Source organism: Pelophylax lessonae (genome assembly GCF_965119305.1).
Source record: "Pelophylax lessonae genome assembly, chromosome: 12".
In the NCBI taxonomy this organism is placed as follows: domain Eukaryota; kingdom Metazoa; phylum Chordata; class Amphibia; order Anura; family Ranidae; genus Pelophylax; species Pelophylax lessonae.
In genome coordinates, this window is record NC_138779.1 from 206,535,548 (window position 1) to 206,551,592 (window position 16,045).

The 16,045-nt window shown below is 41.1% G+C and overlaps 2 protein-coding genes across 2 annotated transcripts in view; both read left to right on the top strand.

The window, feature by feature from the left end:
• LOC309569003 (B-cell receptor CD22-like) overlaps positions 1-16,045 on the top strand; it is a gene marked incomplete at both ends in the record, with an annotated part of 263,576 nt that overhangs the window by 128,093 nt on the left and 119,438 nt on the right. The window lies entirely within an intron of this gene.
• LOC309568344 (B-cell receptor CD22-like) overlaps positions 1,607-16,045 on the top strand; it is a gene marked incomplete at its 3' end in the record, with an annotated part of 91,726 nt that continues 77,287 nt past the window's right edge. The window contains exons 1-4 of the mRNA XM_082274007.1: positions 1,607-1,689; positions 5,120-5,201; positions 5,299-5,655; positions 13,046-13,336. Of these exons, the coding sequence (XP_082130133.1) occupies positions 5,159-5,201; positions 5,299-5,655; positions 13,046-13,336 (691 nt within the window). The 5' untranslated portion in view covers positions 1,607-1,689; positions 5,120-5,158. The remainder of the gene's footprint in view (positions 1,690-5,119; positions 5,202-5,298; positions 5,656-13,045; positions 13,337-16,045) is intronic.

Here is a 16,045-nt window from a genome sequence, read left to right on the forward strand (position 1 = left end):
ATGCCTACACCCCTACTGGATGATCTCCCTGCAAGAGAGAGGTGGAGCCCCCTACAGTGTATGGGAAGGTAATAGAGCCGGCTGAGTGCCTCAGCTTAATAAAGAAACAAAAGTAAGACATGGATGTGGAAGATGGTGAAGCTTTTAAGGAGGAGGGGTGGAGAAGTTGGGGCAGTGAAGGCGGGGTTGCATGCAGAGGTCAGGGTTGAAGAGGGGTGAAAGTGAGATATGGATAAGGGATGCAGCTGTGGAAGAAGGCTGAACTCTGCACTATGTACATAAGGCACCCCCAAATTCTGCATGTAGCACACCCCTGAACTCTACACTCTGTGTGTAACCTCCACCCCAACCCTGCACTTGGTATCTAATGCACTCCTGGAATTTAGCACCCCTTCAAGATCCTCCCACTGTTAGTGAAATTTGGCCACAGCCACATTTTGATGCGGTTTGGAGGGTGTGTGTTGGGGGGGGGGGGTCGTGGTTGAGTTCCTGCACCTATTTTCTGAGAAAAAAGCCCCGGTCCTTTCCATTTACCTTTACGTTTCCCTTTTCCCTTTCCCTTCCCCTCTTCTCTAATCTCCTTTCTTTTCCTCCCCTTTTCCCCTTTCCCTTATCTTAGCTTTTCCTGCACTTTTCTTCCCTTTCCTAAGACACGTCTACTTTGGATTCAGTCTCTCTCCCTGCTCTGTATGGTTGTTACTAAAAGGAAAAATATTCCTTTAAATTCAAGTAAATAGAACATAAAAAATATTTAAAATAAAAAATTAAAAATGTATAAATTAAATAATGAAAATAAATAAAATAACCCCACCCTATTATAATTAACCTTATTTGGGGAATTTCACTTTCGTGAGGGAAAAAAAATAACAAATAAAGAAAAAATAATACTGCATATACAATTGCAACACAAGTCATATTGTAATTGAATAAAAAATATAATTACCCTACTGTGTATTCTGGAAATATGTACAAACATTGGAAATGTTGTTCTTTTGTTAGATTGTTTATATTTTCAAATTTAATAAAAATGTATTGAATGAAAAAAAAATGTAATTTCCCTTTCAATCTGCAGCCAGTGTAATTTTCTGAAAATGCAATGCAATATGGCCACCTGGAGGAGTTCTGTACACAGATAGTGTGGAGAATGCCCCCCAGAAAAATAATTCCCTGCTCGTGTGATTGGCTCACCGATTTTCCTAAAAGTCTGCACTAAGATACAAGTCAGATTTCTGGCATCCCCTGCAAAAATAATGTCATTTTTGGTGAGATACTCCCAATAGGAACACGTCTAAAGGGATGCAGGTCCAGCAGATTTCCTCATTAGAGCCCTGCAGCTGCCACAGCTGGTTGATAATTATGAAGCCACTCCCATTAGACACACTCAGCACAGGGGCACAGAGGAACAAACTGATTTTTTCAGAACAAAAGGAAGGAATCTGCAACAAAGTTTGTTACAATCCTTGTAATGTACAGAGATCATCCAGAGGGGAATGTTTTTTTCTCAGCAAATGTGGAGTTACGCTTTAATATCTATCTTGATTTACAAAAGGAAACTTGCTTACTTCAGGAAATTCCGGAAAGGAGTAACTTCTGCAAATAGTAAATCTGTACGTATGTGTTGTTTGTATTTCCAGTCTGTACTTCTCATTTCTGAAATCTAACATCTTCAAGAGTAGACGAGCCGAACAAGTAAGTAACTAATATAGAATGGTAAACTGACAAAAGTTTAGAATGACAACACAAATGGAATGTTATTACTTTATTGTCTTATTTTTCCATTTTTGTCTTTGTTATATTTTCATTACTCTTGCTTTTTTAGGCTGTTGTTTAGAAGAAGCTGCCGATTTTTAATGTTTCTGATCAGTCACAGCTGTACAAAGGTCAGAAATAAAAAAAGAGATTTTGTTATACATTATTATTACTGTATACGGGTAATTCATAAAAGAACAACTCCACTCAAAGGTGTTATTTCATTAATTGCTTGGCAATGATGGCTCCAGACAAACATATATATATATATGTATATTACACTATATGTACTGTTGAAGTACACATATCCCATACAGCACAGTCTTCTCTGGCAGGACAGAAAACCTGATTTTTCTCTGCTATATTTAATGCTGATCTCAGCTAAAGATTTACAGTTGCAGTAAGTCCCCCTCCCCACTACAAAGGGAGAGGGACTTACTGTCTATCAGTGTCACCTATTAGTGCTGCCTATCAGTGCCCCCATCAATGTAGCCTATCAGTACAGCCTCATCAGTGCCCACCAGTGCTGCCCCATAAATGCAGCCTATCAGTGCCCATCAGTGCTGCCTCATCGGTGCCACCTCATCAGTGCCCATCAGTGCCGCCTCATCAGTGCCTGTCAGTGAAGCTTCATCAGCACACATCAGTGAAGGAGAAAAATTACCTGATTAACCACCTGCCTACGGGGCACTTTTACCCCCTTCCTGCCCAGGCCAATTTTCAGCTTTCAGCGCTGTCACACTTTGTCAATTGTGCTGTCATGCTACACTGTTCCCATATACAATTTTTATCATTTTTTTTTTCACACAAATAGAGCTTTCTTTTAGTGGTATAAAATCACTGAGATTTTTATTTTTTTGCTAAAAAAAAAAAATGAAAAAAAACCAAAAAGTTTGACATATTTTTTTTTCAGTTTGTTATTAAACTTTGCAAACAGGTAATTTTTCTCCTTCACTGATGTGCACTCGTCAGGCTGCACTGATGAAATGGCACTGATGAAATGGCACTGATGAAATGGCACTGATGAAATGGCACTGATGAAATGGCACTGATGAGGCAACACTGATACGCTGCATTTATGAGGCGGCACTGGTCGGCACTGATGAGTCTGTACTGATAGGCTGCATTTATGAGGTTGCACTGGTCGGCACTGATGAGGCTGTACTGGTAGGCGGCATTGATGGGCACTAATAGGCAGCACTGATAAGTGACACTGATAGACAGCACTGATGGGCATCAGTAAGCGACACTGATAGGTAACACTGATAGGCAGCACTGATGGGCATCAGTAAGCGGCACTGATAGGTGACACTGATATGCAGCACTGATGGGCATCAGTAAGTGGCACTGATAGGTGACACTGATGAGGGGTCACTGATTGGCAGGACTAATAGGCACTGATTAGCAGCACTGGTGGGACTGCAATGATAATCAGGACACTGATAATCAGTGTAGATGTCCCTTTCACATAAAAGGAAAGGAGTGCCGATGATCTAATTGTGTTTACATCGGGATCACCTGGGATTGAACACAGCTGATCAAGTGGTAATGAGCCGCTGATTGGTTCTTTACACCGATCTGTGACCAGCTGTGTTCCGAGGACATTTAATGCCACCCCAGCTCTATCCAACCACTTTGTAGCTGCCATTCAGGTATAGCATGGTTGGCTAGTGGATTAAGGCGTTAAAACTAACTCCAGGGTAGGTAACTAAGTAAATGAATTAAAGCGGAACTAAAGTTCCATTGTTATTCACTGTGAGCAGGCATGCGTTGTCTCTTCTGCAATACAATTTGCATACCTGTCTTCTCTCAGTAATCCCCCACATGTAAACGGTGGGGGGTACTGCGCTTCTGGGTAGGTGAACAATAATAAATAATAAATAAATAAATAAATAAACTATACCTGGTGTGTGTGACTATCACAGTATATACAAAGGGGAACTAAACCATATAAATAAAATTCCTATTCATAGTGAACAAAGGTAAAAAAGCAATAACCTAAAAAACACTTGTGTTAATCATTCTTATAGTGATAAATAAAGTGCTCAGGTGCATATATATTAAACCACAGTGTCCTCTGTGCTTCACAGAAACTAAATCGCGGTCTGGGTGTAAATAAAGTCCAAAAACTGAGAAAATGTGTGCAAGTGAATAAGTATGAGTCCACAGGTGCTACTCCTTCACCAAACACCGTGCTACAAAAAGTGGGGTGCTTCTCCTTCTCCCCTCAGGGTGTTCAAGCCTCTCACCTTAAAGACTAAGGGTAAAAGCCTTAATAGTAATCCAGGGGGCTCCTCTCCAGTTATATGCCGTACTCCACTAGTGTCAGATGACTGGGCTATTGCAGATGATAAGACTCCCTCTCCCTCTCCAGATTCTCCACAGTTCCAATGGCTCTCAAAACAGAATGCTCAAAATAGTGCAGTATGTCTGGATAACGAGTACTTTATTAAACATATCTTTAAAACTACTCACATTTGTTGAGTACACAAAGCGCAAATACAAGGGATAGCGTCGGAGTGGGATCGCAGTCCTCACTTCCGCGATGTGCGTCACTTCCGGTCCGAATGTCCCTACGCGTTACGCCACTTCCGCGTCACGTGGCTTCTTCAGGGGATGTGGCACACATAAAGCGCTAGGCTTAAGCACCTCTCCTCTTGGACTTTATTTACACCCAGACCGCAATTTAGTTTCTGTGAAGCACAGAGGACACTGTGGTTTAAATATATATGCACCTGAGCACTTTATTTATCACTAAAAGAATGATTAACACAAGTGTTTTTTAGGTTATTGCTTTTTTACCTTTGTTCACTATGAATACGAATTTTATTTATATGGTTTAGTTCCCCTTTGTATATACTGTGATAGTCACACACACCAGGTATAGTTTATTTATTTATTTATTTATTTATTTATTATTTATTATTGTTCACCTACCCAGAAGCGCAGTACCCCCCACCGTTTACATATATTTCACTGTTTGGTCACCAGTTCCGGTACTAGCAGCATCTGGGGTCTCCCTTTTTATCCCTTTATCGCTCTAGTTTAGACAGCGCAGGATTCACTATACTATACTTTTCAATCCCCCACATGTACACTGAGCTGCGCATGCTCAGCTTACAGCATCTGGCCCAATCCCTGTGTGCCTGAATGACAACCCCCCTGTGCATGTGCAGGAGTGATGTCAACCAATGGAAATGGCCAAAAACCAGCACAGTAAAAAAAAAAACGGCACCGGTGAGGAAAGGGACTGTTGGAGGAAAAGTAAGTATTTGCTGACTTCAACTCCGCTTTAACATAATCTCAGCAGACCCTTGTGGTCTATTTTTTGTTCCCAAATTTAGGTGTACCATATATAGCATTTTTACAGTTGCACCCATGATTGAACGTTGTCACTGACCAGCACAGAATGAGCATCACAAAGAAGATTCTGCTCCTTACCCTTTTTCAAGGTAAACTAGATTCATATTTTGAGCAAGCTTGATAACTATAAACTATAACCAAAAGAAAAAAAAAAAAATGAGTATATATTTTCATGTCTTTGGGCAGGATTTTTGTGTCAGAGATGGAAGTTCCCCACTGAAATTGTTGGATTAATTGGATCCTGTGTGGAGATTCCCTGTATGTTCCTCCCTCCTGAGAGATCTACGACATCCAGTACTGTTTGGTATTTATATTTACCAACAAGATATCTTCAGATTTTTAACAGCCAAAGAAATTCTTCTGTCTTAATGGATTACAGAGACAGAACTTCGCTAGTACCTGGGAGTTATAGCTGTTCACTGAGGATAGACCCTGTGAGAAGTGATGATGGTGGGAAAGAATATTACCCAGGAATAGCAGAAGATCCGGACACTAATGCATGGATAAAAAAACTTTGGAGGACTCTACGACTTCATGTCACAGGTAAACATTTCTTTATGGAAGTAGTGGGCAGGCTACCTATGACAGCACAGTTCAGGGTATGGGATTGTAAGTTGCCATATGTGATTTTTATTTTTTATATATGTAAGCTATTTGGATTTGAACACAGACATTCTTTCAGTTCTATTGTTTTTTTTTTTTTTTTTAAACTCTTTTTTTGAAGGATATAAAGCCTATGGTACATACAAACAGGGCATTTAACAGGAGCGCCAAACAAAGAAAATAAAGTACAAAATTAAATTAAAATCAAATTAAAAGGTACATCAAATTACCGTGAATGCAAGAAAAAAATCAAGCAGTATGCTGCATAAGGTCAAAGAACCGGACAAGGTACAAAAGACCATACGGAGAAAGAACCATACAGTAAATCTATACTCGTATAGAGAGCCCTAGGTAGAGGAGATGGTAAGGTCAGAAGAGCACCCCGCCCCCCACATTTTATCAAATTTGGCTGGGCAACCCCTATGTTCAAACACGAGTTTTTCATATGGCAACACCTGATTAACCAACTGTAACCACCTACGTATCGAGGGAGGAGTGGATTGAATCCACATAAGGGCAACGGCCTTATGGGCCATAAACAATGACTCCACTAACAAAGTCCTAGTATGTCTCGGCCACCTCTCCTCGTCCAACACTCCCAGTAAACACACCATGGGGGTGCACGGCACAGCATCGGAGAGGACAGTTCTATTGTTAGGAGTGTTGGAACTTTTCTTAGAACTTTATTTAAGTTTCTGTAGCCACTGGAGTGGTCATTAAAACAGAAAGTGATCAAATCTCTATAATGGGGACACAAACAGTAAATAATGCGGATGTCCAGGAGTTTTGTACCCTCACCCCCCCCCCCCTACATACAATTGAGAAGAGATCAGTAACAATACAATGATCAGCAGGGTGGTACCGCCAATAAGGGCCAATTGAAATGGCACTAATGGTGTCATGGTGGGGGGGTGACAATCAGCCTGAAGAGTCTATACACACTGTACTCAGTACAGCTCAGTAAGGTTGAGACGGATAAAATCACAGGCTCAGAATTACTGATCTCCCTACCCAGGCAGGGAGCTTGAGGAGGAGGCAAGAGTAGAGCCTGAGGCTCTCAGTGATTTTAAGCCTGTTAACAGTACAGGCTTAGAATCAATAAGCACAGTGCTGCTGTTCTCTCCATCCAAGGGAGAGACAACACCCTGGGAGATGCTGTACGTGGACTCCTCCTACCAGACCTAACAACATTACTAAGAAAAAATGGGTGTTGGAGCTGGGTATATGGAGAGGAGAAATAAGGTGACCCTCGTCCCTTTACTGAAAAGTAGACATACAAGAGGAAACCCCCCTAAATGGGACTATAGCGGATGCCAACTCATATATTAATATTTTCAAAATGTTATTTAAACATGTAAAGCGATTTAAACATATAATACAAAAAGTTGCATGATTCAAAACTTAAAAAATGGCGACTAAATATGGTTGCAATATGAGTGTGATGGTAGACTGGAGGAACCTGTAGGTCTGGTTCTGAAGACCCAACGTTTCGAATGAATCTTCCTCAGGGGTCTTTAGACCATAGTTCCAAACACTTATGTTCTATAACAAAGAAACATATTTGTTTAAAATATATCAATTAAATGCAATTTCTTTCATATAAAAGATAGAAAAACTCTCTTTTTCTTTTAGATTATACTTCTTACATGTACATACCAAGTGTCAGGTCACAATTTCAAACATAAAGTCGCCCCTATTTTAAAATCTTTGATTGGTCAGCTCCACGTGCTGAGTCGTATACCCGGAATGGATCCAAGGAGCTCCCAAAGGGTGTCCTTCCTTCCCCAAGACCGCTGATGAATAGGTGTGGGCCAGATCACAAGTGAATGTACAGGGGGGGAGAGAGAGAGCAGGGGAGATGCTTGGGCCCCTCACCACATCACATGGGGTCCAAAAATCGCGATGCTTTGATATCCAGATCTCAGCTCTTAATTCTGAAACAATTAGATAGTATAGATTTGTATGAATGAATAATTATTATAGTGACAGTTTCTACAAACGAAAAACAAAGTCAATACCCATTTCATACTTTTCTATGATTCACTCAACTGAGCATAGAAATATCTAATAAACGAGAACAAAAAAGATCTCAGTTTGTCTATCTCTTCATATATATTTGATGAATAAATAAATAAAAATAAAAATAAAAAAGAGGAGACCCACCTTAGGGGTAACAGATGATTGAATATGGAAGACCCACACTTTAAGGCTGCATTCACACTTGAGCGTAGCGTTTTTTACCGCGATTTTACCGCGATTTTTACCGCGATTTTTACAGCGATTTTACCGCGATTTTTTCCAGGCGTTTTTCATTGACATCTATCAAAAACGCTAGTAATCAGCCCAAAAAGAAGCTCATGTACTTTTTTCAGCTACAGGCATTTTGCAAAACGCTCAGATGTGAACAGGGGCCATTTAAATGAATGGGGTTTTACTTGTTGGGCGTTTTGGAAGTGTTTCTTTTGAGCGTTTTTGGAGCTGAAAACGCCCAGGTGTGTATGGAGCCTTAGATGCCAAGTCCAATGAGTAAGATATATTTATTCCCATCTGTTTATAAACAAAGGGATGTAGGTATGTAATACATTCCTAAATTACATAATGTTGCCAGATATCTCAAAGGGTAAGAGAAATATAGGCTTCGTATTACCTCATATGAACCAGCAGAGCTTCACAGTGTGTGGATCGTCTTCCTGGATGGAGTGTCTCAAACCATGCTGAGACATCCAGCCTATTTATAGTGTGTCATTATGCTGAAATCTGGGTCAGCTGTATCGCTTCAGGGCCCCCCGGGGTGGGCGGTGTGGAGGGCGGCCCCATGTCAGGAACACCGACCAATCAGCATGTGGAGTCACGACAGGTCCGAGATGGCGTTCGGGCTGTTGTTATGACAACCACAAGATCAGTGCAAAGGGAGCCTCTATCCGCATCCCCCTCCCGCTGACGCATGAAGATGGGGGGTAGCGGACCATGACGGCCGTTTAATCCCCAAATGCCACCCATCTCCAAGGCATAGAAGTGCCAGGATGAGTGGCCTACATGCGCCGGGTGACGCGTGTGGGGTTCCGCCCTCCCCTGGAAACGGCTCCACCCCCTTTACCTCGCATTGCATCTAAAGGAGGAGAGCATCAATGCGGCCAAGGATATCCGGCTACTACAAGTCCCATAATGCACGTGGAGCATCGCAATCCGTCATTATCAAGAAAAAGAGAAAAAAGCAATCAGAATAACTGCAATAAATGTCATAATTGCACATAACGGCACATACAGAATCCGGCATTCTAAACTCATTCATTTAAGGACAAAATATTTTTGAAAATTTCTCATAAATCAATATGATATATTGCATATCATAAATATATCGTTTTTTAGCAGTATAAACGACACATTTATTAATTTGTAGATTTTTATATAGTATGATATACAGTGCATTATATCCAGTGACAATTCACGATCAAAAAAGGGGAAACAGAGCCACAGAAACATGGAGGCAAAGACAAAAAGCGAAGAATATCAAAAGGAGAACTTCCAAGTCAGTGTCATATTGCCAATGCACCAAAGCCATTTTACAATTTGCTTCATTAAGAAATTGTACCTATATCCATGAATCAAGATATCCATATGTATCGATGTTAACATACACTATCACACACTATCCATGACTAGTTCTCACGATAAAAGATAGTGTATGTTAACATCAATACATATGGATATCTTGATTCATGGATATAGGTACAATTGCTTAATTGTGACCTGACACTTGGTATGTACATGTAAGAAGTATAATCTAAAAGAAAAAGAGAGTTTTTCTCTCTTTTATATGAAAGAAATTGCATTTAATTGATATATTTTAAACAAATATGTTTCTTTGTTATAGAACATAAGTGTTTGGAACTATGGTCTAAAGACCCCTGAGGAAGATTCATTCGAAACGTTGGGTCTTCAGAACCAGACCTACAGGTTCCTCCAGTCTACCATCACACTCATATTGCAACCATATTTAGTCGCCATTTTTTAAGTTTTGAATCATGCAACTTTTTGTATTATATATGTAAATCGCTTTATATGTTTAAATAAAATTTTGAAAATATTAATATATGAGTTGGCATCTGCTATAGTCCCATTTAGGGGGGTTTCCTCTTGTATGTAAACAACATTACTAATGTCCAAAACCCTGAGGGAATCCACTTGGATCCTACCAATAAAGCTAATCTCTTTGAATTATCTTGCAAAAGCAGCATTAGTTCCTGAGGGAAAACCATTCACACATGGATCAGACAAAAGGGAAAGATACATGGTGACTTATCCTTGAAAAAGGCTTTACCCCATATTGCCGAAACGCGTAGGCTAATCTGCTGGATATTTCCTCTGAACAAAGTTCCAAGCCTGGAGTACACGCATGGAACAAACAGAGATTAATGTCCCTCATAAAGTAACCAATTTTCACCTTGTCACTTACCTTCTAAACTTCTTCACTTCTTCCACTGATGGGCCTCAACCCATCCACGACAAACTTGACTATTACCTTGTAAAACTTTGAAAAATAAATTGTTTAAATTTTATTTAATTGCTACATTATTTTACTTACTCTTGCCCTAAAAGTCCCAACTTACTTGGTTTGAGACACCAAACAAAAACAATTTTCATAGGGACGGTGGCAAAACCTACACTATAGGGCTTCCCTGAGATCACAACCCCCCTTTCCAGTGCTGCTGTTCTTTCATCCAAGGGAGGATATTTTTACTCAGGGACACTGATCTTGCAGTTTTAAAATGCTCTTTGCCACTAAACTAACTGCCTGTGTGTATGCTATCTCCTCCAAAGTGGCCATATTTGCAATGAGGAAGAGTGGGGGGTTATCTGGGCAGGAAAAATGGCTGTTTCGGGTGGCATTGGTCCCTGCTGACCTGCCAATGCAATCCATTCCTTGAACTACATAGTTGATGGAAAATTAGGTGTTACCCTGCATAGGTAGTTTAACTGGCTTAGCTGTTATTCAGCAGCACACCAAATTCTAACAGCTTTACAATGGTCCAATGCAAAGTAGGCGTAGGTAATGTTTTAGAGGTTGGCCTAGTTAGGGTGAGTATACAGTGTTCTAAAGTGTCACTAAACTCACAACAGTAAAGTCAGTCTGTATATACAGGAAAGCATGCTTGTTATACTCACTGTGGAACCTAAGTGGTTAATCCTCTGCATTGTGTAAAAAAGCAGTTTGGTCCTGTCTTCTCTGATCCTCCCCTTCTTCCACTGTCCCCAATCTATCTGCTGATAGAAGTCCTTGGGGGCACTCTGCACATGCTCAGTTTGGTGTGTATTGCTAGAGAGTTTTTTTTTTTTCTTGGGAAAGTGCATGTGATCAGACAGAGGGCCAGGAGTCCTGCAGCCTCATGGGACAATCAGGGGAGAATGAAAACTTTTTCTACAAGCTTTAAACAGACACTCATAGAAGTCACACGACTGCTGTATACTAATGATGAGAAAAGGTATTTAGCAGTTTATATTTACTAAAATAATTGCATTTCCATGTTCTTTGTACTGTGGGAGACCAGATATAGTGAATGCAGGGTCCTGGGTTTAGTAACACTTGAACATCACCCTTGCAAAATACTGTGGAATCCTAAAAGACAACTGTACCTTAGGTAAAAGTTTTACTTTTTTGTGCCTTAATGAATCCTCAATATAAAATGCCTTCACTATTGTTCTATCCCTTGTGATAAGTTGGGGGGTTTTATAGCTCATTGGTAGTGCAAAACAGTGAGATTATTCCATGCCAGAAGTATGTTTCAGGGCTTTTTCTGCCCACTTTTATTTAAAAGAAAGCAAAAGTTCACAAATGAATGTCTTCCCATGCAGGGGGTTCTCACCATCAATATGAAAAAAGTTTGTATAAATATTCAGCCTCGTGGTTCTCTTTGCAGCTCTACTGCTCAGGCCTCGTGCCTTGGTCCTCCAGACCATCACAGCCCCAGTGCTTGTGCACAAAACGCTGTACCTTTGTCAGCTTGACTTTGTCTTTCCTGCTGCTCCTTCTTTCACAGGCTCGTGCCTTTGACTGTCCTATTCTGGACAGGACGGTGCAGACACGCACCTATCTGCTCCCTTACAATCGCAGAACTCCCTCGCGAGGGTGGGGCCCTGAACTCTCATTATGACTCTAATGTAAAAGCCAGCACACACTTGCTCCATTACTGTGCCTGTTTCCTGCAAAATCTTGCCTAGACTGCCATTTTAGACCATGGCTTGGCCTCGCCCTGCCAAACCCTAGATATTTTCCACTATTTATGTGTTACATGGGGTATGCTGCCAAACAAGCAAAGGTAATAAAATATGTAATAGACTCCATTTACAAGGCTTTAATGCTAGTCTAAGGTTCTCGATTTTCAGCCATGTAAGGCCCCTTTCACACAGGAGCACCGCCCGACAGAGTCCGTTCTGCTCAGCAGAGGATCGATCTGCCGATCCCCGCTGAGCAGGCGGATGACAGCTCTGTCTCAGCTCTGCTCTGCCCCTCCAGCAACAACGGGATGCTTCTGGAGTGGATTATAGTTGGTGCCCTGCCCAGGAAGACCCCGGATATTTCCACTGGGACGTAGGGCAGGAGACCCTCTGGAACACGGCACAGTCTAGAAAAAGACACCAGACTAACACAGACCCAAACCAGTTGGAGGTCTGGGGTTTGGTTAGTCTCCCCAGGAGGGGGGAGATATGTGACGAACGCCCATTTGCTGGGATGTTCGCCACGGGCTACTGGAGGAGTGTAGAGGCAAGCCTCCTGCCCACGGACTACGGGCCCTGGCTTGTAGGGGAGTGGGGCTCTGTGTGGGGGTGTATGCTGGACCGCCTATCCATTCTCATCCGTTCCCATCCGATCCGATCCGATCCTCCAGACGGATGGAAAATAGGGTTTCCATCCATTCGGATTTCATGGACAGGATCAAAGAGCAGCGGGTGTCAGTGGACATGTCACCACTGACATCCGCTGCCCCATAGGGATGCATGGAGCGTCCGATCAGGTCCACCTGAAAAACTGACAGGCGGATCGGATCGCCCATGTGAAAGGGGCCTTACTGTAATTTCCTTAATTCAACTGAAAATAACTGTCACTTTTGAAAATAAGGATATTTATCCTGGTATGATAGCTTTATGAATTGAGCCTAATGTAAGTAAGCAAAAGAAATTCAAATTATATTATGGAAGCCCGATGAAGATTTGGAGGAGAAGTATAACCAGGACTTAGTAAGTCAGAAGTGCCAACATGTTTGCAGGTTATAAACTTTTACTTTGAGGAATCTGAACTGAAAATACTAAACCTCACCATAACATTTTTCAGATACTCCAAACCCACCGGAACTTGGTGCATATGCAGAAATGGTTGAAGGACGTCCTGAAAATGTTTCATGCTCTGTAGAGCACACGTGTGGCTCCAATCCACCTTCTCTAAGGTTAAACAAACCTGGCCAAACCGTGAGACGATCTGAGGATCTATCTGGAGGAATCTGGAGAGAAATATTAACAATCAGATATATTCCTTCACATGAAGATGACAAAACACAAATTCAGTGCACAGCAACTTATCATAATGGGAGAACGTCACAAAGAGCAGGAATACTGACCATCAGATGTATGTATTACAGTCAATGAAAATTTAGCTGTAAGCAGAACCTTCCCAGATATTGAACCCCACAACTTTGGGCCCCATACATTTAGCAAGAAAAACATGGGGGCTGATTTTAATCTAAGGGTTACTTAGGGGTATTGGTAAATGAATCACTGTTTAAAACACATGCAATTAGAAGATTTGCCAGCAAAAACGTTTGATGAATGTCAGATTTACTCCTTTATAAATATAGCACTTAGGCTCCATTCACATATATGCAAAATGAATGCATTTTGATCTGTATCCAATTTGCATGACATGTGAATCAAACACATATATGCGGTGCAGTGGCAGTTTGAATTCACTGCAAATTTAAACAGAGTTTTGTGTATTTTCTGAGCACTGGTACAAGTCAGATGTGAATTCCAGGCTCATTGCCTTCTATGGGAATGCATTTGAAACGCACATCTCATCATCTCATCATCTCATTGAACACTAATTCAATCAGAAAAAAACTGCCTACCCTGCCAATTTATACTAGGCCCTTTCGGGTCTGGTACACATTTGAAGGTGATCCCCAAGCCGTTTTTTTTTTTTTTTTTTTGGGAAAGCGCATGTGATCAGACAGAGGGCCAGGAGTCCTGCAGCCTCATGGGACAATCAGGGGAGAATTAAAGCTTCTTCTACAAACTTTAGATGGTCACAAGACTGCCATATACTGCTAATGAGAAAAGGTATTTAGCAGTTTATATTTACTAAAACTATTGCATTTCCATGTTCTGTGTACTGTGGGAGACCAGATATAGTAAATGCAGGCTCCTGGGGAGAGCAGATATAGTAAATGCAGGCTCCTGGGGAGAGCAGATATAGTGAATGCAGGCTCCTGGGGAGAGCATATATAGTAAATGCAGGCTCCTGAGGTTAGGAACACTTTAACCTCCTTAGCGGTATTCCCGAGTGTGGCCCGGGGTGGAATTTTAGTGGCATTAGTGGTAACCCCAAGCCACACTCGGGGTAACGCCAGGGAGCATTACTGGATCCTGGTAGAATTAACCTACCTTGTCCCCGGGATCCCACGATGTGTCCCTGCAGCATACGGCGGCCGGATCTTCCGCCCGATGCTGTGAGCCCCGACTTCCATCTCCTGCGACGTGACGCTCGTAGGGGGGGTGGAACCGGCGGCAAATTCAAATAGTAAAACACACCAAACACACTGATTTCATTACAAAATAAAATAAATTGACATTAGTTTGCCCCCCAGTGCCCTTTCCTGCAGTTTTACTGTACTTTTTATATGTGTGTATACAGTATATATATATAGATATACATGTGTATATATATATATATATATAAACACACACACACATTTATATATATATATATACATACACACACATATATATATATATATATATATATATATATATATATATATAGATATACAGTGGTGATCGAACGTTTGGGCACCCCAGGTAAAAATTTGTATTAATGTGCATAAAGAAGCCAAGGAAAGATGGAAAAATCTCCAAAAGGCATCAAATTACAGATTAGACATTCTTATAATATGTCAACAAAAGTTAGATTTTATTTCCATCATTTACACTTTCAAAATAACAGAAAACCAAAAATGGTGACTGCAAAAGTTTGGACACCCTGCAGATTTAATATCTTGTACTGCCCCCTTTGGCAAGTATCACAGCTTGTAAACGCTTTTTGTAGCCAGCCAAGAGTCTTTCAATTCTTGTTTGAGGTATCTTTGCCCATTCTTCCTTACAAAAGTCTTCCAGTTCTTTGAGATTTCGGGGCTGTCTGTCACACACTGCTCTTTTAAGGTCTATCCATAGATTTTCAATTATGTTGAGGTCAGGAGATTGTGAAGGCCATGGCAAAACCTTCAGTTTACACCTCTTGATGTAATCCCCCGTGGATTTGGAGGTGTGTTTAGGATCATTATCCATTTGTAAAAGACATGCTCTCTTTAACTTCAGCTTTTTCACAGATGGCATCAAGTTGCCATCCAAAATTTGCTGAAATTTTATTGAATCCATTTTTCCTTCTACTCGTGAGATGTTCCCTGTGCCACTGGCTGCAATACAACCCCAAAGCATGATTGATCCACTCCTATGCTTAACAGTTGGACAGAGGTTCTTTTCATTAAATTCTGTGCCCATTCTTCTCCAAACGTACCTTTGCTTATTCCGGCCAAAAAGTTAAATTTTAACTCCATCGGTCCACAGAACTTGGTTCCAAAATGCATCAGGCTTGTCTATGTGTTCATTTGCAAAGTTCAAACGCTGATTTTTGTGGTGAGGACGTAGAAGAGGTTTTCTTCTGATGACTCTTCCATGAAGACCATATTTGTAGTAAAGTATCTCTTTATAGTGGAATAGTGTACCACAACTCCAGTGTCTGCCAGATCTTTCTGGAGGGATCGTGCAGTCAAACGTGGGTTTTGAATTGTTTTTCTCACAATCCTGCGAGCTGTTCTGTCTGATATTTTTCTTGGTCTTCCAGATCTTGCTTTAACTTCCACTGTTCCTGATGACTGGCATTTCTTAATTACATTCTGAACAGAGGATATTGACATCTGAAAACTCTTTGCTATCTTCTTATAGCCTTCTCCAGCTTTGTGAGTGTCAACTATTTTCAGTTTCAGTTTTCTAGACAACTGCTTAGAAGATCCCATGGTGCTGATTGTTGGGGCAAGGTCAGATGAGTCTGGGCATTTAAAAC